At 44.5% G+C, this 25,274-nt stretch overlaps 2 protein-coding genes and 2 long non-coding RNA genes across 11 annotated transcripts in view; 2 read left to right on the top strand and 2 right to left on the bottom strand.

Annotated features, from left to right (window-relative positions):
- Positions 1 to 25,274, top strand: part of LOC112644663 (spermatogenesis-associated protein 31D4) — a 220,933-nt gene that overhangs the window by 165,781 nt on the left and 29,878 nt on the right. For all 4 annotated transcript variants that reach the window (XM_049116422.1, XM_049116414.1, XM_049116412.1 and 1 more), the window contains one exon: positions 1,844 to 1,948. In XM_049116422.1, coding sequence (XP_048972379.1) covers positions 1,844 to 1,948 — 105 coding nt within the window. The remainder of the gene's footprint in view (positions 1 to 1,843; positions 1,949 to 25,274) is intronic.
- Positions 1 to 25,274, bottom strand: part of LOC125756088 (uncharacterized) — a 28,627-nt gene that overhangs the window by 3,164 nt on the left and 189 nt on the right. The window contains exon 2 of the long non-coding RNA XR_007414176.1: positions 12,630 to 12,702. This is a non-coding gene — a long non-coding RNA (uncharacterized LOC125756088). The remainder of the gene's footprint in view (positions 1 to 12,629; positions 12,703 to 25,274) is intronic.
- LOC118352049 (uncharacterized) lies at positions 1,943 to 4,215 on the bottom strand. The gene is made up of 3 exons (XR_004808490.2): positions 4,053 to 4,215; positions 3,112 to 3,203; positions 1,943 to 2,080 (listed from the first exon to the last, which is right to left on the bottom strand). It is a non-coding gene; the product is annotated as an uncharacterized LOC118352049 (long non-coding RNA).
- On the top strand, positions 2,728 to 24,703 carry LOC112644662 (spermatogenesis-associated protein 31D3-like). 5 transcript variants are annotated; one of them, XM_025423245.3, is made up of 7 exons: positions 3,990 to 4,425; positions 4,580 to 4,625; positions 5,177 to 5,237; positions 19,416 to 19,461; positions 20,047 to 20,107; positions 20,331 to 21,535; positions 23,036 to 24,703. In XM_025423245.3, exons 1-7 carry the CDS (start codon positions 4,347 to 4,349, stop codon positions 24,580 to 24,582), a joined length of 3,045 nt encoding a protein of 1,014 aa, XP_025279030.1. In that variant the 5' UTR covers positions 3,990 to 4,346; the 3' UTR covers positions 24,583 to 24,703. The 5 variants fall into 5 exon arrangements, with proteins under 5 accessions (XP_025279028.1, XP_048972356.1, XP_025279030.1 ...); XM_025423243.3 differs by lacking the exon at positions 3,990 to 4,425 and adding an exon at positions 2,728 to 3,965 and having other exon boundaries at positions 20,331 to 24,703; XM_049116399.1 differs by having other exon boundaries at positions 3,988 to 4,425; positions 20,331 to 24,703.

The raw sequence follows: 25,274 nt of genomic DNA, 5'->3' as shown, positions 1-25,274 counted from the left end.
AATTAGCAAATCATTTACATTTGATACGAGCATAGAGAAGTTAAGTGCTGTGAAACTCCCTTAGTGAATTTAAGAGGAGGTAGCTTTGGTGGCTATCTATCTACCTATCTATCTATCTATCTATCTATCTATCTATCTATCTATCTAACTAATGTACCTTTAATGTCTTGTTCCTTTCAATTTTGAAGGAACTTCTACTGGGTTCTGAAAAATGTTTTAACTCAATGCACATAAATGTTCATAAGGATATCTAGCCAAAATAGGCACTTTTAAAGGAGAAAAGCCTTTCTTTGAAGATCTTCTCAAAGAATCAGTCATTTTTTTAAAGATTATTTCTTCATTCATTCATTCATTCATTCATTTATTCATGAGAGGCACAGAGAGAGAGAGGCAAAGACACAGGCAGAGGGAGAAGCAGGCTCCATGCAGGAAGCCCAATATGGCACTCGATCCCGGGACTCCAGGATCATGCCCTGAGCCGAAGGCAGACACTCAACCTCTGAGCCAACCAGGCGTCCCAAGAATCATTAATTTGTATTAGAAGATTAGGAGAGGTTCAACATGCAGAGTTGCCATTCTAAGGAGCATAATGTTTGAGCATACGACCCTCAGTACTTGTCACTTTGCTCATCTGTCCCAGGGATCAGCTGACAATTCACAAATGCGCCAGGATGCCTGTCCTGTGTACTTGTGTAATCCTTGGCTTGTGTATGCTCTCCCTAGAATAGCATGATATCCTTAAGGACAGAGACCAGGACTTACAGGTACTTGTGTCTTTTTGGTTTCCAAAAGTAAATATTTATGAAATGAAAACATGGCCGGGACTGCATGTCAAGGTGAGGAGGGAGCAACACCTCTTGGCAGATTTTACCTTCCAGGCAGGTTACCTGTTCCTGCATAATTGAAAGGAGACTCTGCTGGGTCAGGGTGAAGGCTGTCCTACCCTTTCATAGATCAAGTTAATAGTGCTAGGTCAGAGGTGTCAAATAAAGGGCTTCACAGTTTAAGAAAGACATGAGAAGTTAGGAGGCAGTTCAGAGGACAGCAGTCATGAAGATAAAGAGTTTTGAAATATGTAGGCGGAGTAAAGGGAATTATTGGGATTATTTGAACCTTACAAAAGAAGCCTGGAAAAAGTGTCACAGGTCGTTGAAATTTGAACATACCTGGGGATGGGATGGTGACATAGGGTGGAGCTTCTCAACCCTTTCTCATGGCAAGGCACTCTTAGAAAAAGATTATGTTTAGAGGGTTCACAAGGGCATCCGGTGAGACTCTCCAAGACGAGATTCTGCACCGAGGCTGGGACACTCCTGGGCCCCAGTCTGCCACCAGAAGACTGAGGGGATCAATAGCTTAGCACACTGCAACCTATCCCGGCCTTTGAGGACTGATATGAACTGTACATTTGTGCTCCTCCCTAAATTCCTATGTTGAAACCCTAATTTCCTATGTTGAAATCACATCCCAATGTGATGGTATTAGGATATGGGGGCTTTAGGAAATGTCATGAGAAAGGGGCCCTCATAAATGGGATTTGTACCCTTAGAAAAGAGACCCCAGAAATCCCTTCTGACGTATTTTCTGCCCCATGAGGATTGTAAGGAGAAGAGGTACCTGTCTATGAAACAAGAAGTGGGGCACAACAGACACTGAATCTGCCTGTGCCCACAACCTGCACTTCCCAGCCAGCAAAACTATGAAAAAAGTGTGTTGTTTAAATGACCCAGTCTACAGGATTTCTATTACATTGCCCCAAGTCACTGACAAGGGATTTGTATAACTATTAGGGAACTAATGTAGAGAAGACAGATGTCTAAGCTTTGGCTCCACATTCTTACAGATTGATCATTTCACGTTCGTCTGTGTGCGAGAAGTGCTCCTTCTGCTCCTGAAGTATCTGGTTGGGATTCCATTTCTTTGTTGGAGAACCAAACCCATCCACAAGGTAAGGAATCCTGGGGAGCCTTCAACCCAGACTCTTAGGGTTTCCATTGCTAATCTCAATTTCCCAGAGGGTTTGGTACGGCCAATGACACAACTCGATTGGGAAGTGTAAAGAAAGAATGGACGATCACTCCTGTAGGAAAGAGATGTAGCACACCTAAGGGTTAAGGAGGGACGAAGGTTTCTATTTTAAACTCACAGGTTCTCTGAAGCATTGGCAAGTCTTGGGTAATATACCACTCATGTTGCTGTGGAACATGTACAAGACTTTAGGGACTTTTTCTGGTTCACTGAAAGCAAAATCATTCAAGAGGACAGGGGAATTTGAATACATAGGTGATCCTGAGTGTAATTGTCAGGGTCCAGGTAAAAATTCCTGGTAGACAATGCACTTTGAAGGCAGTCAAACTGGTAAGACACAAACAGAGGCCTCCAAAAGGTCAAGGAGGAACCCAAGTATTAATGGATGGAAGAAGCAGAAAAGTACATATAGGGACATGTATGATATGATGAAAGTAGAAAAGTAGGATGATATGTAGGAAAGTAGAATGGCAGGGTCGAGTGGTGACCTGAAGGACCGAGGAAGGGTGGAGAGGTTTTTGGACTTGTGGCTGGGAGAGGGGCTGTGGACAACCTCTTGATTGTCCCCTCCCACACCCTCAGAAACCATTTGTGACTCTTCAGTGCTCTGTGATGTAAGCCTCGGGAGTATATATATTCAGAGTCTGCACACTCAGAGCTCAGTTGCCTACTGGCAGCCTTGGGATTCAGAAATGGAGATTGAAAACTGGAATGTTTTCACATTTCTGAATAGCGGAAGAAAAGAATCTCTGAGCTTTGGCTCCACATTCTTGGATATTGATGGTCTTTTCCTCTTCCTCTGTGTGTGGGGAGTACTGCTTTTGCTCCTGAGGTGTCTGGTTGGGATTCCATTTCCTTGTTGGAGAACCAAACCCATCCACAAGTTAAGGAATCCCAGGGAGCCTTCAACCCAGATTCTTAGGGTTTCCATTGCTAATCTCAGTTTCCCAGAGGGTTTGGTACGGCCAATGACACAACTCGATTGGGAAGTGTAAAGAAAGAATGGACGGTCACTCCTATAGGAAAGAGATGTGGCAGGCCTAAAGGTTAAGGAGGGACGAAGGTTTCTTATTTGAAACTCACAAGCTAACTGAAGCATTGGCAGGTCTTGGGTAAAATACCACTCATGTTGCTGTGGAACATGTACAAGACTTCAGGGTCTATTTCTTGGTTCCCTGTAGGCAAAAACATTCAAGAGGACTGGGGAATTTGAGTACATAGGTGATCCTGAGAGTAACTGTCAGGGTCCAAGTAAAAATTCCTGGTAGACATGCACTTCTCAGGCGGTCTAACTGGTAAGACACCAACCAAGTTCTCTACAAGGTCAAGGGGGACTCAATAATGGAACAAGTGGAAAAGTACATATACGGATGTGTATGATATGATGAAAGGAGGGTATTAGGATTGCAGGATAGGAAGGAGACCTGAAGTACTGAGGTAGGATGTAAAGAGTTCTTTGGGGTGGCAGGTGAGGGAGAGGCTGCCAACACCCTCCTGATTGTTCCCTCCCACACCCTCAGAAACCATTTGTGACTCCTCAGTGCTCTGTGCTGTAAGCCTGTGGACTATATATATTGCATCCGCACACTCAGAGCTCAGTTGCCTACAGGCAGCATTGTGATTCAGAAAAAGGATTTTCAAAACGGGAATGTTTTCCTTTTCTGAATCGCGATACTGAACCATGTCTGAGCTCTGTCTCTACATGCTTAGAGACCGACCCTAACTTTACCTGTCTGTTTATGTGTATGGAGTGCTCCTTCTGCTCCTGTTCTATCTGCTGGGGATTCCTTTTCTACATTGGAGAACCAAATAATCCATCCACAATTTAAGGAATTCTGGGGGAGCCCATCAACCCAGATTATTATGGTTTCCATTTCTTATCCCAACTTCCAAGAGTGTGGTAAGATCAGAGAGACACTTAAGATGGGAAGTCTAAGGTAAGAATGGACTGTCACTCCTCTAGGAAAGGAGATCTAGCAGGGCTAAGGGTTAAGGAAGGACTAAGGTTTCTATTTGTAACTCACAGGCTATCTGATGTGGTGGCGAGTCTTCAATAAAATCCCACACTCAGGGATTCTCTCGTCCTACATTGTGTTATTTAGAGAGTATGGGAATCCATATGACAGAAGAAAGCTCTGTAGCTCCTGACCATGAGTCACATTCTCACATCAGGCATTAGTCGACCAAGTCTTCCTTTGTGTTGGGCGATCTGGAGCACAGTGTTGAGTGTCTGCGAACAGACTGAAGTCAGAGCTATGTCAGGGGACACAGGGTCCTGCCCTGAGGGAACACAGATGTGAGTTCAGGCTTCAGGTTCTATGTCCTCCTTGATCGAAGGACTTCTGACTGAGAATATCAGCTGTGGGCCTCACAAAGTCGTCCTTTCAATTATCCAGGGTAAATAGAAAACTTTTTATCACCTTTGCAAGGAACACACAGTTCTATTAATTAAAATTATCCCTACTATTCTTGGATGATAGTGTCTCCATTTCTGATGGAAGAGTGAGAGCGAGAGGAGTCCCAACCCTTCATTCTTTTATTTTTGTTCTAGGGTCAGGGCAGAGCCAAGAGGAGGAGGAAAGGCGGGCCACTGAAAGGTAAGGTTCTGCCTATCCCACCTGAGCTCTCCAAGGGTGACCCTTGCTGTCCTTTTGGTAAGGGCCAGGTCCATGATCTGAGGATGTTGGCTGATAGTCCCCTCAGAAACAGAGGGCTGAGAGCACTCAGAGCCCGAGACCCTTAGATTCCCTATTCTGCCCATCCCAGAGCATGAAGCAGTGATGGACCTGGGCGAGGAGGGTTGTCCACGAGGTGGCCATGTGAGATGTCAAGAGTCAGAACTTCTGGCCCTTATTTGTGAAAGACTTGTGACCTCATGGATACTGTAGATTCCTCCCCGAGGAATGTGTGTATGTTGTGTGCTTCACAGAGGTCATCTCAGCATCACATGAGATAATGTGCATGAAAATACTTCCTACATGACGCAGGCTAATACTAACCTGGTTCACATATTGATCATTTGACCTCATCTACTGATTATTGGGGCTTTCAGACCTTAATATCCCAAGGGTGTGACATTAAGGGATTCCTGTATTAATGCATAGGCTTCTCCCTTCACTGCATTTAACCCATTCTCCTGGTTTCCCAGACTACAGATGCTACCAGGGAGAAGTGGAGAAGACACGGAAACTTCTCGCTGTTTTAAGAAGGTGACCAGTTTTTCCCCTTCTATCCTGATCCCTCTTGGAGCATGTTTTAAGCAATTGCAGGGATTCGATATGCAGCCTCCATAGTCATGGGCGGGAGGGGGCGCGTTAGCCATAGTAACGGTGGGGGGGGTATGTGAATGAAGGCCTGGGAGTGAAGGCTACAAAGTGCATGGTGAATTCATAAATGTGGGGCATTGTGAAAGGGCAGCAGGCATCAGGTGGCCCCTCCCTTGCCAGGCCAGCATGTCCTCCCCTTGTTGTGCTCCTGGTTGCAGCTTTGTACCTCCTGCCTCCTGCAGTCCCCTAGGCCGGCATCATGATACCATCTACTTTCGTCAACTGTTATGTCCAGACCCCTCCGTGAGGTGTGTAATGGCAAAACTGCTGAGATCAATCGACTGCTGTTCCCGGGGGCCCTGGAAGATGCTAATTTCTTGGCTTCCACAGCTCCTGTGACTGACTCATCATTCACTCTGTCCCCTGCCTTCTCAACAGTCCCTCCAGGAGACCTAATATCAGCTTCCCTGTCTGAGCCTTCTCCACCACCTGCCTCCATCTTCTCACCTAACCCAGTGACCCCCTTGACTGACTTATTTCCACCCTCACCACCGGGTGATTCTTTGCCACCAGAGCATTTTCCTCCCTTGCATTCCAAATTCCCTATGGACCATTTCTCACCCCAGCCCCTTGCCTTTCCCCCAGTCCCACCACATGACGCTCAGACAGTGGATTCTCTTGTCCAACCAGAGGCCAACTTGTCTCTGAATACCATCTTCAACCCCTTACCGGAGCACTCCCAAACAACAAATCCCACTGATTCATCTGCTTGTCCCCAAGCATCACCAACCCTGTCTGTATCACCACCAGACCGCAGTATAACTGCAACTCAGTCTAAGTCATTTTCCATCACAGTGAAGCCTGTTCCAGAGAGCTCATCTGCAGATAGCCCTGGTGGGTTATCTACTTATGTCACAACGAACACAGGTATTGACCACTCCAGCTTGTCAATTTCAGACTCCCCTCGGTGGCAAACTCATGCCAGAGACATTTTCCCTTCAACCTTGGCTCCATGTCACTTCCCTCAAGAGTTTCTGGCCCTCCATTCTTCAGAGGCTTCTTCCAGGGGTGACCCTGCAGCCAACTTTATAGAGCCTGGTAACCTCTCACTTCTCAGCCCCGATGTCCTGGCCCTGCTGGAGAAACAAGTCCAAAAGAAGAGTGACCTCCTGATGTGGAAGGACATGAAAGGGGGTTCTTCTCTTCCAAAAAACCTGAAGCCAGACTACCCACCAAATTCATTGGGGAAAATGCTGGGGTCAATAGCTTATAAGCCTGACCTGTCAGACTTGCTTCCTATCTGGAGCAGCAAAGACCAATCAAAGGAGATGCCTGTGCATCGGCAGCCCCCATATCCTACAACCTTAGAGGAGGGCCATTTACAGCAAACTCCTATCCAGCTCTTCTGGGGTCTCCCAACTTTGCATAGTGAGTCCTTGTCCTCTGCTGCCTGTGATTCGGATGATTGTTCCTCAATCCTTATTTTCAGTAGGATCTCGAATACCTCCACAGGCCAGGAATCTCCAGTAGTTCCCCATCCATTTCCTCTACCATTGCCTGAGAACCAGTCCCAAGCTATCCCTCAGATCCAGCCCCAAACACATCTTAAATCCCCACTCCCACTCCTGCCATCTGGTCCTCTACCCCAGATTAAGATCTGTGGAGTGTGTTTTCACAGACCCCAGCACAATCAGAGCCTCTCCTATCCTCTGAAATGCAAAGGTTGGAATGGAATGTGTTGCAGAAGCAACAGGAAAGTGTGTGGGGTTTACCCCCTGTGGTCCAAAGATCCAACAAGGACTTTTGTCCTTCAGCTCCTAACCATTCTATTAAATGCCCAGCCTCCCAGGCCCATGTTGCAATCTCTATCCTTCCTGGGCAGTTTCCTCTCAGTGAAGAGCTTCGAAAGGAGCTAGAGCATTACCTTAGAATGAGGCTCATCCAACACCAGTGGGGCCTGCCACGCAGGATCTGAGTCTGTGTCACTGATGATGCCTCCGAGTGATTCTTCAGAGACACTTAAGTGCCAGCGCTTTCGTGGACGCACATGGATCTCTAAGAGTCACAGTAACCTGAGTGAATCTGAAAGCTATGAGCGGGATTCAGAATTGCTTCATCTACAGAACATTGACATGGGGAAAGATCAGGGACACAACCCAGGGAGTGGCCCCAAAGATCATCTGTTGAGTCAGAACTCTTCAGATAACGATCTGGGGTATGATTCTGAGAAGGAATTTAGGAGCGCATCAGAGAAATATCCAATGTCTTTGGACACTGCAGGTCAGAGACAACATGAAAATGTCCTGAAAATACTCTTGAGCAAAAAGTTTGAGGATATCAAAGAGGGTTGGCTCCCTGGGACTGTGAATAATTGATGGCATACTATGAAGCAGATGTTGCTTCTTTCGAAGAAATCCCACACTGAAATAAAACAGAGAAGTTTGCCACCATCAGTGGGTGAAGACTACACCCTGAATACCTTCCAGGAGCTTAGCTTTGTTGAATCTAGTGCACAAGAAATGCTGGAAGCCCATATTAGAAGGTTTTGTATGAGGATGATATGGGGTCTACCCCCCAGGGTCCTTGAATCCATACAGCTCTTTAAATTGAGAGAAGCCTCAACTCATTCTAGCTTTTGTTCCTCAACAAACCTGATTTCTGAGGTAAATTCTAAATCTCTCCTTGGAGACAAGGCAGCAATAGCAAACTCAGGCCCCATCCTGGATCGTCCTCTCCCTGCCACCTCAACTATGGGTGAGGGAGAACAGAGAATCCCAAGGGGATCACCCTCTCATATCAACCATGAGCTTGTAGAGGATGTTCAGAGAATTAAGGAAGGAAGACAGACTTTTCTACCTATCAGACATGACACCACAGGCAGAGAAGTCAGAGACAGACTCTCCCAGCCAACAGATGGCCCCCAACACAGACTGCAAGGGAAGCTGGGGCCGGGCATGAGCCCAAGGATAAGAAAATCATGACAGTTGGTGGGAAGGTTCTAGAGGAGGAAATGGGGTGCAGGCATGCAATAGATATCACCTGCCCTCAACAGCCCCTACCCTCCCCAACCAAGTTAGGGAAAACTCAGCCAAAAGCACAAGTACAGGCCCAGGCACAGTCTGTCCAGAGGCATCCTTTCAACCACAGGACTCCCTCCTGTAAAGAGACAGATACCAAGTCCTGCCACCAAGAAGTTGTCTATGGTGGCCAAGGTCATTCTAGAAGTATTGGACAGATCAGAGAGAAGGAGAGATGTCCCCAGAAACTGTGGCATTTAAGGACCAGGTGTTGTGTCAGAAGTATCCCCTATCCATGCCCCACAGGGAGCCTGTGTCCAACCCAACCCCCACCAGCAGGCATCCAGGTGGCCAGGGTCCTCCGGCCAATCTCTTGGCTGCTAAAAGCTCTGTGTTCAGAGGTCTGTCTCTGCTCTTTAGACATAAAACTTTTCTCCAGAATCTCCAGGGTGGGAAGACTTCCCACCCCCAAACAATCCCCTATGAATATTGATACTCTCCAATAAATAATTCTCTAATAGTGGTGTCTTTTCTGTGTACTGCACTGGGGGCATGGGTTTTGGGTAACTCAGGGCTTGTGCTCATGGAAAGGAAGGAGTTAGTTCAGCTGTTTTTGATTGCTCCCTTTGGCTTCTGAAAGGTGACCAATGTCCTTTAGCTCTTGAGAACTATCATGTGCCCCCAAAAGCCAATTTCCTCTCTGATGAGGTGTGAGGAGATGGGCTCTGTCTCCTGTGCCTTAGCTTAGCCTGACTGAAAACGTTTAGCATCCCACACCTTTCTCCTCATTGAGTGTTTTATACCCTTTAGAGCAACTGTTCTATACCTGAGGAGGTTCAAAGACAGGTATAGTTTCAGAAAATAACGATTAGGCCACTGTTTCTCTTTCACAGTTATTGTGGTACAGTGGCATAATCATTACTTAGAATTCAGTGACTAGACGATCCCACAGCTGGGTAAAGTCTGAATGGGAGCGTTTGGTGGGGGGATGTTATCCCAGTTGATCTTGGGATGGTTGGGATAGAGTCTATGAACAGAGATGCTGCTTAAGCATCTGTCATGTGGATCATGTTAAACTTGACATGGAGGTTTCCACTGGAAGTGCTTCCCTTCCCTAGGCGTTTCCTCATTTTCCGCAGAGAAAAAGCATCAATTAGCTCTCAGGCAGACACCACCTCCCAGGGTAAGATGCCTTAAACGAAATGAAGAGGTGGAGGAGTGACCTTGCTGGTGGAACGAAGGTTTATGCCTCATCACCCCCCTATCATGACCACGTCCTGCTCCACTTTTTCTTCAATCTGTTCCAGGCACCACATCTTTGAGGCAGTTTGGAGCACAGCACAGCCTACTGATGCTTTATACCGAAACGGCATGGGGCTGTCCCTCCAGTACTCAATACCTGCAGAAGCTCAGGCATGGCATCCCTTTTTGGGGAAGTTGAGCTTGGTGCCTTTCTTCTTCCACGCTTGGGGGCAGTGTATAAGATCTTGCCTTCAGTATGGATAGTTCACCTATCAGGAGGGAGGTACCACCTTTGATATTCATGGCCTTAGTGGATCCATGTTAGGTCTCCCCCAGAAGACCTGCAACTTATGAACTTGAGTTGAGTTCCAGACTGTGTACCGAGTAGAGATATTGTGGGGCTTACCATGGACCTCCATGGAATGCATTTTCTAGGCCAAGCCTGCACACATAAGCACACTTACAGTAGGGTTCTGGAGAGAAGGCAACTCCACTTGAGACTGGGACTCAAAACTGGGGCGGGTGTCCTAGAGAGCACCTGAGGTAGTCTAGAGAGACACATGACTGTTCAGGGCTAAAACAAAACACCAGAAGTCGGCTACCTCTTTCACTACCACAAGTATATCTTCTTGTGCAGGGTTATCATTGACCCGATAGTGTCTGAACCTTAGGGCCACAGAAAGAAAGAGTGTGCCCGCGGCCCTGAGAGGGACTGTAAGTGGAATGGGGCCTCAGGCAGGGAACCTGAGGAGGTGATGACATAATGGAGGCTCTAACATCTGTGGATAACGTGATATCACGTCAACTCTTTTATGATTTTATTTATTCATGAGAGACCTAAGCAGAGGGAGACGCAGGCTTCCTATGGGGATGTGTCCCGCCAACAATTAAAAAAAAAAAAAAAAAAAGCCTCCAGTACAAGTGCACCCTGTCAATCCCCTTCAGTTCTTCCTATCTGGCAAAATCTTGTCTCTCTGCCTTTTCTAGAAATGCCTTTCAGTAAGTAACTGATTACTATTGGACTATGTCTCACATCTCAAAATTGGGTCTATTGATGCCACAGGAAAGTCAGCCCCAGCAGTCCCTGGAATTCATTCATTCACTCCAGAAATGGTTATGCCAGTCTTCCTGACACATGAGCAAATAAAGGGAGTTAAGTCACTATTTCCTTAGTACATTCTCTCCCCAGTGTTACTCGGATGTATTTGTTTAACACTTCTTTGAGAGAGAGCAGGGGCACAATCACAGGGAGTGGCAGATGGAGAGAAAGAAGCAGGCTCTGCGGATCAGAGCTCAGTCCTAGGACTCCAGGATCATGACCTGAGCTGAAGGCAGACACTTAACAGACTAAGCCCTGTAGGCATCCCTCTGATCTATTTTAAATTTCCTTCACATTCCTCAAACTTAGGCCAGATTCACTTGCCTAGTAGGTGTGCTGGACCACCATTCACAGAGGAGCAGTCAAGCCGTGACATGGCAGCATTTCATAAAACATAACAAAACAAAACAAAAACCTTCCAAAAAACATTTTCCCATTTCTCATTTTCCTTTTCCTTCCTGTTATGTGGAAAGATGTCTCCTTCCCAATTTCAATGGAAATCTACTTCCTAAAATGTCCTTATTGAAAGATCGCTAAATTCTAGTCTTGGTGGACTTATGCACCCTTGCCAGATATCCTCCTTCACCCTTCCTTGTCTATATGAGACATTCAATATCTTATATTTCTTTAACAATTTTGCTACAGAAATGTTTAAACATGTAAAAGAGCAGATAGAGCAGTATAACTTCACACATATCCTTCACCCAACTTGCTCTATTATCATTTAGCAGATGTGATCCATCCCATCTTTTACACTAAAGTGAAGAAGCCCATTTAAACATCTTGCCATTCATCTCTTAGACATATGCTATACGCCCATGTCAAAGCTCTCACATTTCTTTGATATTTATCACCTGTGGAACATATTCACCACAGACGTATTTGCAACATTGGCACTGAGCTTCAGAGACTTTGACAATCAGTTCTCCTGTGCCTTATCGTCAACCCTGAGGAGCCACTGAGTGACTTCCTCAGCTCCACACAAGAAGTAATCTTGCAGAGCAATTTCAGGGCAGCATTTCACCGTCCCTTAATCACACAGTAACTGTAACATGCAAAAATGTATGGAAAGAGATCACTGTACATGTTCATAAAGACTTGACACTGTTCTATGTGTTTTCAAATATTTAGAAGAAAAATTTTCCTGTCACTGTTCAAATGAACTACGTGTTCCAAGTTGAACACAGTCCATCAAACATTCCTCTCTTTCCCAAAATGCCTTTAAAAGTAAACGATAATATGAAAAAATGCTCCACATCATTAGCCATTGGGGAAATGCCAATCAAAACCAGTATTTGCTAGCACTTCACACCTACAAGGATGGCTAGAATAGAAAAGATAATACAAGTGTTGGTGGGAATGTGGAGATATCAGAAACCCCATAGTATGTTGGTGGGAATGGAAAATAGTGCAGCTGTTTTGGAAAACAGTCTTGCAGTGGCTCCAAATGTGAAACAGAGAGTTATCATGTAACCCAGCAGTTCCACTTCTAGGTGTATACTCAAGATAAATGAAAACATAATTCTACATGTAAACAAAGGTTCATAGCTATCTTATTCATAAGATTCAAACTCATGTCACACCACGGATGGACCTTGGAAACATCATGTTAAGTGAAAGAAGCCATCCACATCAAATGTCCGGAATAGAGACAGAAAGTCGATTGATCTTAGAGCCGAGGGATGAGGGGAGAGGGAATGATAGAAAAAAACTGCAGATATTTTTCTCTGGAGTCATTTAACATTTTAAAATGGACTGTAGTGATGCTCATGTCTGTGCCTATACTGAAAATCATGGAACTATACACTTAAATGTGTGAATTGTATGGTATGTGAACCACATTTCAATAAGGCTGTTAAAAACAAGGAAAGGATTCAAAAACAAATACTTAAGGATAGGAAGAAGGGGAGCATATAAAACAAAAGATGTCAACACATTTTTGCAAGGTGGAAATCCAGGGGAGGAGTGGTAACTTACTAGCAGAGCAAAAGCAATGTGCTGGCAAACCACTTCACAACTGTAAAATCCGGAAGACGAGCAACCTGGGCACCTAGATAAAAAAGATATGAGAGGTTCTGTGTAGTAAACATGTTGAATCATTGGTCTTTTTTGTTTGTTTTATGTTTATGTAAGTACTAATTCATGCATACAATTTAAAAATCACCCCTTTTGTGGAACGTTGATGCTCTTTGCCAATATTCTGTAAAACTTTGTAGAAAAGTTAGCATACTTCAAATGTGCAGAGGATCCCGGGTTTCTTGCCTGGGGCAGAACCTGGGACAACTGTTTTAAAGTTGGCATTGCACACGTCTGGGGTCTGGGTATGGTGGAGGCAGCAGCTGCCGGAATCAAAGCCAGAAATCCCAAGGGTTGGGCTAACTTCATTTTTAAAAAGTATGTATTTGAAAAAAAAAAAAAAAAAAAAACTTGTGGCAAATTGCGTCGACGGTAAAGCCAGGTAGTCTTTATCCAGATACCTATTAAGAATTTGACCTATTTACAATCTCTGTCTCCTTTCCTCCTCTCTCTGTGTAGGAACCCAGGTATATGCATGTGAAAAATATGCATCCATTCGTGAATATTTGAGAATACATTTCATGCATCAAGCACTTTCTCCCTGTATATTTCAGTGTGCATTTCTTAAGAAAAAGAATACTCTTACAGCACCATTATCTCCTTTTGTAAATTTAAAATGGACGCAAAACTGTTAACCTATCTCCAACTCATATTCCATTCTTGTCAATGTATCCAGTGGTATCTTCTATCTATGTGTGTTTGTTTAAACGTTCTTTACATGATTTGGCCTAGGATCACATACTACATTTAGTTGTTGTGTATCTTTAGTTTCTTTTAATCTGGATCAGTTTCTCTGCCTTTTTTTTTTTTTTGGAAGAGATCTTTTTTTTTTTTTTTAAGATTTTATTTATTTATACATGAGAGACAGAGAGAGAGAGAGGCAGAGACACAGGCAGAGGGAGAAACAGCCTGACCTGGGACTGGATCCCAGGTCTCCAGGTTCATGCCCTGGGCTGAAGGTGGCTCTAAACCGCTGAGCCACCGGGGTTGCCCCAGAGGAAGACCATTTTTGAAAAATAAATTTGATGTGCCATGTTTATAACCCCTTCTGACTTGGAAATGTTTTTGGGTGGAGCTAATCTTGCTTAGACTTTAAAGGATGTTTGTACAGTTGCGGGTCCTAGGGTCCTTCCGGACAGTCAAGACCACACTTTCTATTCGAAACTAATTCCAGAGCTACAGATATGTGGAGGGAGTTTTCTTAACAGAGATACCTCCTGCAGTCAAGGAAGGGTGTGTGGGGTGGGGTGGGCTTGAAGTGTACCTTCCTTTCAGCTAGTGGCAATGGTGAAGCTGAGGATGCAGGAGAAGAGAGGTGGAGAAAGGAGCTCTCTCCACTGGTAAGCCCTCCTCAACGGGAGGGATAGGACTGGGTGTCTAGGGCCAAGACTGATTCATGACAGAGGGAATGTAGGTGAGTCAAGGTAAGGAAATGATACAGGCTTAATTTCAATAGTACATAATCTAAATGATGAAGCTGTAAGGGTGACAACTATTAAATGACTACTAGTGTGGGGAGATGACACAAATACATATAAAGCATCAACAGGAGCGACATTATTGTTTAAAATGGATAGAGATGCCAAAACGTATTTGGCGAAACGCCAGAAGGTACGTGGGAAAAAATACTTTTCATGGAAGAAGCAAGGACATGTGTGATTGGAAAACCCCTGAAAGGTACTGCTAAAGATAATTACAATTGTGCTCATCAGACATTACGCTCGAGGAGCCCACTTTGTAAATTGAGATGAGTTCGGTCTTGTGGGCTCTGGCCCAACACATTTGCTCTGTGAAATAAAGGAAACATTAAAAATGTTTGTGGGAGGAAGGGGCTTTGATAGCGAGAAGAAAGAGGGAGCAGGCCTTTGAGACACTCTGTGTGTGGAAGAGAACCTGTAGGGCACGAATAGCCTTAGAGGGATTTGGGGAAGTAGAAGCATTACAACTAAAGTTTTTTAAGTTGTTTGCCACGAGTTGCATGGGTGTGCCATCCACTTTCTGTTCCTTGGTTCAGGGTATTCTGCTCTCATGCTCTGTGGTGGACTTGGATTCTTTTGGGGAGATGGGGAGGGTGGGGATGCCACTGAGTCTATTTCTTGTGCCCTATCACCAAGTAATAAAAAGGGTCTCAGGTAACATCAATGTAACAGGTGGAGCAAGAACATTTCACTAAGGTAAATATATGATACAGTGAATAAGTGGAGTAGGAAGGTAGGTTGGAGACATCTGAGGGGCCATGGGAGGATGGACACATCTGCCTGGCTGGATGGTGGGAGAAGGGTTGCATGTGAGTTTCTCTCTCAAGTGTTGTCCCCTCCCCCACACTCAAGAACCTCTAGAGTCTGTACTAAAGCTCTGTGATGTGCGCCTGGAACCCTAGTCTAGAACACGTAGTCTCAATGCCCAGGGGCCTGAGGCAGCAGTGCATTTCCAATAAGGTCAATCATCTTTGTCTGAGAAGCCTTAGTGCACCATGGCTGACCTCCAAATAAGCTTGCTAGGTAGTCCTGTCCTTGCCTTCCTATGTGGGATGGGGCTCCTTCTTCTGATGCTGTGCTACCTAAAGAGGAAACTATGTTTGCCAATATGTTGGAAACAGAGAAATGTCAATCAGGTAAATAAAGTAGAGTCCCTCAGAGATAGTAAATCTTTCTTTTCAACCAGATGAATTCAAGCTATCAACTGTCAAATCATACTTTTGCTGAACCTTACAAATTTTATTTCATTTTCGTTTTATTTTATTTTATTAAATTATTTATTTTATTTTATTTTATTTCATTTTATTTTACTTTAATTATTTTAAGTAGGCTCTAAGCCCCATGTGGGCCACAAGCCCAACACAGGACTGGAAATCATGACCCTGAAATCAAGACCCGAGCGGAGACTGAGAATCAAGTATAACCAATGGAGCCACCTAGACACCCCTTAAGTTATATTTCAATTTCCATTTAGTTTAAAATGTTTTTTTTTTTTTTCCTCAAAACGTCTTCCTTGGCCTGTATAATAGTAGTGTGTTATTTAATCTAATCCAAACATTTTGGGATTTCTAGCTATCTTGCTGTAGTTGATATCTAGCTTAATTCTACTATGCTCTGCAAACCTACTCTGTGTGATTTCTATTTTATGTTTGTTAAGGTCTGTTTTGTGGCACTGAATGTGATCCATCTTGCTGGATGTTCCATGTGCACTTGAGAAGAATGTGTATTCTTGTCTTAGATGAAGTATTCCATAAATGTCAATTAGATCAAGTTGATGGACGGTGCTCTTCAGGACAACTCTATCTATTCTGGTTTTTTGCCTGCTGACTCCGTCCCCACTCTGTATGATAGGGGGCTGTTGAAATCTCCAACAATAACCGTGCATTCATCCATTTTTTCTAGCAGTTCTACCAGTTTTTGCCTCACATACTTTGACACTATGTTACAAATGCACATACATGTTAAGCAGTGCAGTGTCTTAGTGGAGAATTGATCTCTTGGATGTTATGTGATGCTCCTCTTTATCCCTGATAATTTTCCTTGTTGTGAAATCTGCTGTGTCCAACATGAATATAGTTACTTCTGTTTTCTTTTGGTTAGTGTCAGCATGGTGTTAGCATTTCTTTATCCCTTTGCTGTTAATCAGTCTATATCTTTATACTGAAGGTGGGTATTCTGTAGACAACATGTACTTGGGTCTTGTTTGCCTATCCCGACAGTCTTCTCCGTGTTTTAACTGGTGCATTTAGACCACTTCCATATAGTGATTTTAAACACAGTCCATTAATGCCTCTAACTGGTCTGTAACCCTTTACTATTCATCATACATATACTTTCTGGCTTTTTATGCTTTTTCTGGTTTCAAACAAGCACTGATAGGATTCCATTTTCTCACTTTTGTTAGCATATCAATTATTCTTTGCTTAACAATATTTTATTGTTTGTCCTAGAGCTTGTAATATAGATTTACAAGTACTTGAAGTGCACTTTTGTATAATGCAAGACCACCTCATATGTCGCGCAGGAATTTCCAATTCCCCCCGTCCCTTGTAATACTGATGCCATTCACGACGCTTGTCTATATACTATAATCACCCAACACATTATCATTATTATTATTAGGTCAATTGAGAAGACGAAAAAATTTTCATTTTATCTGCATTCCTTCCTTTTCTCCTTTTCTTCTTTGTAGATCTGTGTTATTTTCCTTCTACCCGAAGAACTTCTTTTAACATGTATTGCACACAGGTCTCTGGCTAATGAATTCCCTGGTTTTATTTCTCTTTCACTTTTGCACGATAATTTCACTAGATATAAAATTTTTGATTGCTGTTTTTTTTTCTATCAACACTATTTCACTCCAATCTCTTACTTGCATGATTTATGATAATAGGTCATAATTCTTATATTCTTTCCTCCACAAGTGGGGTTTTCTTTCCCTCTGCCTTCTTCCAAAATTTTCTCCCTCCCCCTTACATTTGAATATGATATGTCCAGGAATAGATTTTTTTTAGCATTTTCCTGATTGCTGTACTCTGAACTTCCAAAAGTATGGTTAATCTGTCATTAATTTTGGAAAGTCCTTGGCCATTATTACTTCAAACATTTTTTCTGTTCTTTCTTCTCCTTCTGGTATTCCAATTACATATATGTTATACATTTTGTTTTGTTGGTGGTGGTGGTGGTTGTTATACATTTTGAAACAGAGTCCTCTGATATCTTAGACTTTAGCATTCCAAAACTTATTCTTCTCTTTGAATTTCAGTGTGGTAATTTCTAGTGACATCTATGTAAACTCACCCATTCTTTCCTTGACCATATGCAACCTACAGATGAGTCGATCAAAGGCATTCCTCATTTATCATAGTGCTTTTGGTTTTAATATTTCCATTTGATTTTTTCCTCAGGGTTCCCCTCCCTCTGCTTACATCCTTCAGTTGTTTTTGTGTGTTGTCTAGTTTTTACATTAGAGACCTTCAGATAATAATCATGGTTATTTTAGATGCCATGCATGAGAATTCTGAAATCCGTGTCATATCTGAATGTACACCTGATGCTTGGTTTTTCTATTGAGATTGCTTTATCTTGCCTTTTAGCATGGCCTGTAATTGCTCTTTGAAAACCAAAGATGACGTATTGGGCAATAGGAATGGAAGAAAACAGACCTTTACTGTGAAGTCGTATGTTAATCTGGCTAGGTGTTGGGCTGTGTTTAATATTATTGAAAGTATACATGTCAGAAGCTTCGATTTCCAGTAGTGTCCTTGTTTTTGTCTCTCCTAGTGTCTTTACGTTCCCCTTAATCTCCAGAAATAGAGCCTATACTTTGTAGCTCTTTTGAGCTGCGATCCTGTTACTACCCTGGAGCCCAGTGAATACTGTGGTGAGGTGCTGGGGAGGGAATATGATTAAACATCAGTCTTTTAATGGGCTTATGTCCCTGAATTTCGGTGGTCACAATTGTTTTGAAGGTTTTTGGTTTTGTTTTGTCCCACTTCATAGATGAGACAGGAGTCCTAGAAGGGGCTGCTGTAGACGGGTAATTTATGTTCTCCCACGTGGCATTTGGCTCCTGTAGTCTTTTCCGCCGCTGTGTAGGCATTCCATTATGGAGGACACTGTGGGATTATTTCACAATGTTCAAAATGGTTACTTTTCTCTCAAACCCTATACTCTCCTGGCAGAGAACTGAACATATTGGTAAGTCTTTCCTGTGAGAACCAGGTGGGCTTCCTTGTAATACCCTCCATAAAAAGTGTGTATGTAAGGGTTCCTACTATGAGAGCAGTGCTGAGCCACTAGCTTCTGTTCCAGGTAAGTTAATCTTAAATACGATTTTCTGCAGTGGGCAGAAAAGGGGCAGTGGTATGCCACAAATGGCTCCAAGAAAAATCACTGATTTCAGTTTGTAAGCTTTTGGCTCCTTTCAAAGACTGAAGTGATGGCTTTCAGATTTTTAAATGTTAGAGCTGGAACCACAAGTTGTCCTCCAGGAAACGAGTCTTTGTTTTCCTATTCCTCTTGCCACTTTTCTAAATGAGTTTGGTAGAATCAGAGATATACCAAGAGTGGGAAGTCTAAGGAAAGAAAGGACATTCACTCCTCTAGGAAAAGAGATCTGGCAGCACTAAGTTTTAAGGAAGGACCTAGGTTTCTACTTGGAAGTCACAGGCTTTCTGATACGTTGGCTGGTCTTGGGTAAAATCCCACACTCTGGGAATCTCTGGAGCGGGATTGGGTTATTTAGAGAGTATAGAATCCGTATGAGAGAACAAATTCCCTAGCACCTGATCATGAGTCACATTCCCATGTAAGGTATCACTCGGCCAAGTCTTCCTTTGTGTTGGGCAATCAGTAGCACAGCACTGAGCCTCTGAGAAGAGACTGTGGTCAGAGCTATGTCCTAAGATACAGGGTCCTGGCTGAGGGAGCACAGACGTGCCTTCCGGCTTCAGGTTCTAGGTCCGCATTGAACAAAGGACTTCGGACTGAGAATATCAGCTGTGGGCCCCACAGTATCCTCCTTTGTGTTTTTGAAAGATGTAAATATTGAAAAAATTTTTATCGCCTTTAAAAATCAATCAAAAAGCATACAAAGTTCTATTAATTAAAATAGAGTCCTACTGTTTTTGGATAATAATGTCTCCACTTCTGAGAGAACAGTCAGAGAGAGGAGCCCCAACCCTTCATTCTTTTATTTTTGTTCTAGCGTCAGGGAAGAACCAAGAGGAGGAGGAAAGGCCGGCCACTGAAAGGTAAGGTTCTGCCTATCCCACCTGAGCTCTCCAAGGGTGACCCTTCCTGTCCTTTCCGTGAGGGGCCAGGTCCATGATCTCTGAGCATGTTGGCTGATAGATACAGTCCCGTCTCAGAAAACAGAGGCCTCAGGAGAGAGGCTCATGGAGAGGCAGGCAGAGCCCAAGACCCTTTCCAGGTTCCTTGCTCTGACCATCCCTGGGCATGAAGTAATGGTGGTCCTGGGCAATGTGTGTGGCCCAACAGGTGGCCGTGTGAGATGTCAAGAGTCAGAAGTTCTGGCTCCTGACTTTGTGAAAGACCTCTGACATCATGGATACTCAGATTCCTCTTACAGGTAACCACTGACCTATGTTCCTCATAGGATGGTTTTCAGTATCACATGGGATAATACATGCAAAAGCCCACTCTGAGTGATAAAACAATAGGAGTCTTGTTATTATTATTATCATGACCATGTGATCTTATATCCTCATCCTTGGAGCTCTCCAAGTCCACTCTACCAAGGATAAGCCTTAAAGGACACTATTCCATCTTTTAAAAGATCTCTTGCTTCTATTTTTATCATTCTCCTGGTTTCCCAGGGTGGAGAACTTGTCAGAGTGAAGTAGAGGCGGCAAGAAAGGTGCTTTCTCTTCTGCAGAGGTGACTAAACATTAATTTCTTTCCAGTACCCCTGTTTTTCTCAGAGTCTATGAAATTCTGGGGCCTCAGGGAAGCCTGGGATTGACAAGGGATGGAGAATCCTGGGAGTTAGAATGTGAAAAACTTGGGGAAGAGGGGGGGACCCTATCTTTGCCAGACGTACCATGGTCACACATGTTCGTCCTGGTCTTGGCTGTAGCTTTGTACCTCCTGTCTCTTGCAGCCCCCTAGGCCGGCATCATGATACCACCCACTTTCGTCATCTGTTATGTCCAGACCCCTCCTGTGAGGTGTGTAATAGCACAACTGCTGAGGTCAATCGTCTGCTGTTCCCAGATGCCCTGGAAGATGCTACTCCCTCTGTGATCCCCTTGGATTCCACAGCTCCTGTGATTGACTCGTCATTCACTCCTGTCCCTCCAGGAGACCTAGTGTCTGCCCCTTTGCCTGAACTTTCCCCAAAAACCCCTGCTGTCTTCTCACCTAGCCCAATGATCCCGTTAGCTCACTTTTTCTTACCCTCACCACCCAATCATTCTCTGCCCCTAGAGCCAAAAGCCTTGGAATCTGAATTCCTAGCAGACCATTCCACTTCACCCCAACCTTTTGCCTTTCCCTCTCTCCTACCACATGACACTCAGAATGGAGATCTTATTGTCCAACCAGAGGCCACTTTACCTCTGAATACCATCTCCCCTTTTGACTCCACCATTTCGCAAGATATTAACCTCTTACCAAATCTGTCCCAGAAAATGAATCCCATTGATTCATTCTCTTGTCTTCATGCACCACAAACCCTGTCTGTTTCACCACCGCCAGACTGCACTTTAGCTGTGACTCAATCTAAATCAATTCCTGTCTCACTGAAGCCTGTTCCTGAGAATGTGTTTCCAGATAGCCCTGGCGGGTTGTCCACCTGTGTCCCAACAATCAGAAGTAGTGACCGTTCAAAACCGTCCATTTCAGAATTCTCCTGTTGGCAGGCTCATGCCAACAACATGTTCTTCCCCAACATCTCACACTCTGATTTTCAGCAAGAGCAAAACCATCTAACAGAAACCTATCTCTGGAGAGACTCTGCCGTCAAGCCAAAGCAGGCCAGTGGACTTTCTTTCCCTGGCCCTAACTTCCAGGAATTCTTAGAGACACAAATGAAAAGGAGAATGGCCTTCCAGATTTCAGAGAAGAAAAAAAGAGAGGAGGGACCATTTTCCAAACACATGTGTTCAGAATACCAATGGACATCTTTAGGGAATTCTTTGCAGCCACATGATGTGCAGGTCACTACAGCCCCCAAAACTGGCTGGAACTCTGAAGGCAGACCAGAGCAGCTGCCTTTTTGTCAGCAGCTCCTCTATGTCAAGTCTCTGGGAGGAAACTTGCATCAGAAATATAGCCAGCTCTTCTGGGGTCTTCCCTCTTTGCACAGTGAGTCCTTAGTAGCCACTCTCCTGGTTTCTAGTAGTACTTCCCCACTAGAGTCTCACTTTGTCTTATTCAATGGAATTCATAATACCTCTACAGTCGAAATGCGGGAACAAGATTCTCCACCACTTCCTCATTCCCATCCCATTCTTCTGCCCAGTGTACATCCCCCAGCCTTGCTTCAATCCCTGTCCCAATCCCAACCCTTCCCTTACACTCAGGTGAATCCCCAGGCCCACTTTCAATCCCACCTCCCAATCCTACCATCTTCTTCTTCAGCCCAGATAAGGGACTGTGGGGGATCTTTCCATCGATCCAATAATGAGTCAGACTCTCATATCTTGACTGAAAATCAACACCTGGAATGGTACGTGTTGCAGAAGCAACAGGAAAGCCTGTGGGGTTTAGTCCCTGTGTTCCAAAACCCCCCAGAAATCATTTTTCCTCAAGCTCCCAACTTTCCATTGGTTAGCTGGTCACCCCATGCCTATGTCCCAGTCTCAATCCCTACTGGCCATTTTCATATCGCCTGTGAGCCCCAGAAGACCCTGGAGTTACAAAGGCCAAGGAAGGTAATCCCACGCTGGTGCCTCCACGCCTGTAGAAATCTAGAGTCTCTAGCACTGATGGGGCCTCAGTGTAAACTAACAGTAATGTCTCAGCAAAAGGGCAGACATGTTCACTCACAATTCTCTGAGCTTCAGGCCTATAGTAGCAAGGATCTAGCAAAGACTGAATGTAGTCTCCCAAGAAGTTTCCATGAGAGGCTCCCAACAAAGTTCCCGCTAAGGAAGGACCTGAGGAGGAATCTTGGGTATATCCTAGAGAAGAGCCCAGAAGACAGCCCACATAGGGTCTCAGAATGCTATCTAGGGAAGGGTCCGAGGGCTGCCCTGGAGACAAAAAGTAACTGTAGGTGTCATTCAAGGAATCACTCAGGGAATGAATTATTAAATGTCTCAACAATAGACACAGACCAGAATCACACGAAAAACATCCTTAGATTACATATGAGCAGGAAATTTTGGCAGATCACTGCAGGGAGGATTCCTATAGGTGTGTGCCATTCATGGCTGGCTGATGACAATACATTGCCTTTTTCTGGGAGTTTTCAGACTGAGACAGAAAACACAAATTCAAAAAAGACAATGATGAATACGGCTTATTGCCAGATTACCCCTCTAGAGCTTCCTTTTCTTGATCCCAGAATGCGACAGATGCTAGAGACCCATATTATAAGATTTCGCATGAGTCAGAGGTGGGGTCTACCTCTCAGGGTTCTTAAATCCATAAAATCCATAGATATGTTGAGGAAAGCCAAAACATGGCCTGTTCCCCAAAGTGCCTTTTCCTCCTCAGCCATGCTTATTTCTGGGGTGGATTCCAAAGCTGAGGTTTCTAAAGCCCTTGAGGGAATCTCTAAACCTATTTTTGGAGACAGGGTGAGAACAACAAATTCAGCCCTCACCCTTGATCGTCCTCTCCCTGCTATGCCATCTGTAGGCAGTGAAGGACAGGGGGTCCTGAAGGGATCACACTCGGACACTGATCATAAGTTTGCAGAGGATATCCAGACAGCCGAGGGTGGCAGCCATAATTTTCAATCCCTTACACACAACATCAAAGTTCAAGTGAGACCCAATGAGACTACATCAGACAACACATGTGGCCCAGAGGTGTCCATGAGGCAAGCTGGGGCTGGACATGAGCCAAAGGATGAAGACCTGAGTTCCAGCGACAGAGTAGAAACAGTTGAGGGCAAAGTGATGTTGGAGAAGAATTTAGAACATTTTGCTATGTCCAACTTGTCCAGGGGTATATCTGACACCAAGGAGCTCGGTACTCTTCAATCCCAATCTCGTGACACCCTGACAACCAGTGAAGAGTTGGGAATCTCCAAAATGATAAATGTCAATATGAGTAAGGTAGAAACTGCCCTGACCAATGAATATCCCTCACCAAATGTACTGGTTCCCCAACATTATGAACTATCAGACGTTAAAAGCCTGCTCCTTAGTGAGTTAAAGTGCAAACTGGACACCGGGGAGCATAACCAGGCTCAAGGTCATCCCACGAACATGGCCATTACTTCAAATAGCTTGACTTCCAAGGGCTCACTGACTCAGTCCCAGAGTGTCTGCAGCAGGGACGTGGAAGCTTCCCAGAGGCTGCATGTCCATCTGGAGGATGAGAGGATGAGCACAGAGCAGCAGCATGAGTCCTGGGATTCCAGGCAAACCTCATGTCAGTGCCAGCCTAACAATTTCCCACAGACAAATAGTGCAGAGAAAGTGAGACCTCAGGGTTCCAAAGCACAAAAACGTAAAGGTGTGGTTTCAGGAGTAGGGACACCTGTAGCCAGAAAGGAGAACCACTATGTTGAGGACGCAAAATTAGACAGTGCTTCCCCATCTCCGTCACAGAAGAAACAGCTTCCTCGTGAACGTTACCTCGGAGAAATGATGAGGCAATGTTTTCAGTGGTTCAGTTCCAAGAAAAAAATGATAGGGCAGGAAAGTCCCCAGCCAAAAGCCAAGTTCATGTCAGCCTTCGTGCAGCACCAAGGCCTAGTTGAAAGTGTGGCTACTTCTGTGAGTGATGTGCCTCCTGAAGCTCACAAGCCCATGACTACCACTGGGAAGATTCTAGAAGAGAAGATGGAATGGAGGTATGAATCTGAGGCCTTAGAGGTAAGCCAGCAGCAAGAGGAACTAGAGGCCCAGGTAGTGCCTGACCCACAGCATGAGAAACAGGCAAGTATCAAGACCTGCAGTGAAGATGCTGTCGCTGCTGACCAGGGATGTCTTACAAGTATCCAACGCAACAGAGACAGGGCCGGACATCCCCAGAAAGCTGTGATCTTCAAGGACCAGCTATCGGGCCAGAGTAAACCCCCTTCTTCTCTCTCCCTCGGGGAGCCTGTGCGTCAAGCATGCCAGGTCCTTCCGGCCACCCTCAGCCCTGGTGAAAGTACTGTGTTTAGTGATTTGACTCTTCTACTCAAGCAGAAAATGCTTCACCAGCACTTCCAGGAAGAAGACCTTCTTTAAAGAAATCATTCCATCCTTGTTGAGAAAGCCTCACAGTTTTCATGTCAATATGTCCTCTGATGAGAACCACTTCAGCCCAACGAATAATATTAATCCTCCTCAATAAAGGTTTCTTTAAATAGTGGTGTTCTCTGTGTGCTGCTGTGGGCCTGGGGCTGGGGCTCGGGCTTGTGTTCAGGGAAAGGAAGATGCGAGTTAAACTCCTACCGAGTTCCTCTTTGGGCTTCAACAAGCTCACCAGTCCCTGGTAAGGAACCAGACAGTGGCCCTCTCAGTGTTATCCTGAGGTCCTTTATTTGACTCTGCTCAGATGTCCTGTATTTAAAACATGTAGTTTTCTTCATAAAAAGAACTGAAAGCTTACTCTGAAAACCTTCAGGCCTTTACAAAGTGAGAAAAATCCCTGAAAGTCTAGACCTTGCTTCAAACTGTCTTTTCACCTGCTCCCAAACTATCTGTAGGGTGGGATGAGTTACTATGTCATCTAGGCCTCACCTCCTGGAGACTACTCAGAGCAATGATACCATTTCACACGAGTCCATGGGATAGATTTGAGCATGAAGATCGTACCTCCACGAATGTTGTCAGAGAGGTTGTCCTCCTACATGGTGCCTGCCTTCCCAGGCATGCAACATTTTAGACCAAGGTTACAATAATTGAGGGGTGCATTAGTTATCTATTGCTGCGTAATG

This window comes from Canis lupus, chromosome 1 (genome assembly GCF_003254725.2).
Source record: "Canis lupus dingo isolate Sandy chromosome 1, ASM325472v2, whole genome shotgun sequence".
NCBI classification, from domain to species: Eukaryota; Metazoa; Chordata; class Mammalia; order Carnivora; family Canidae; genus Canis; species Canis lupus.
Note: the sequence above shows the minus strand (reverse complement) of the source record. Positions and strands in the feature narration are given on the sequence as shown.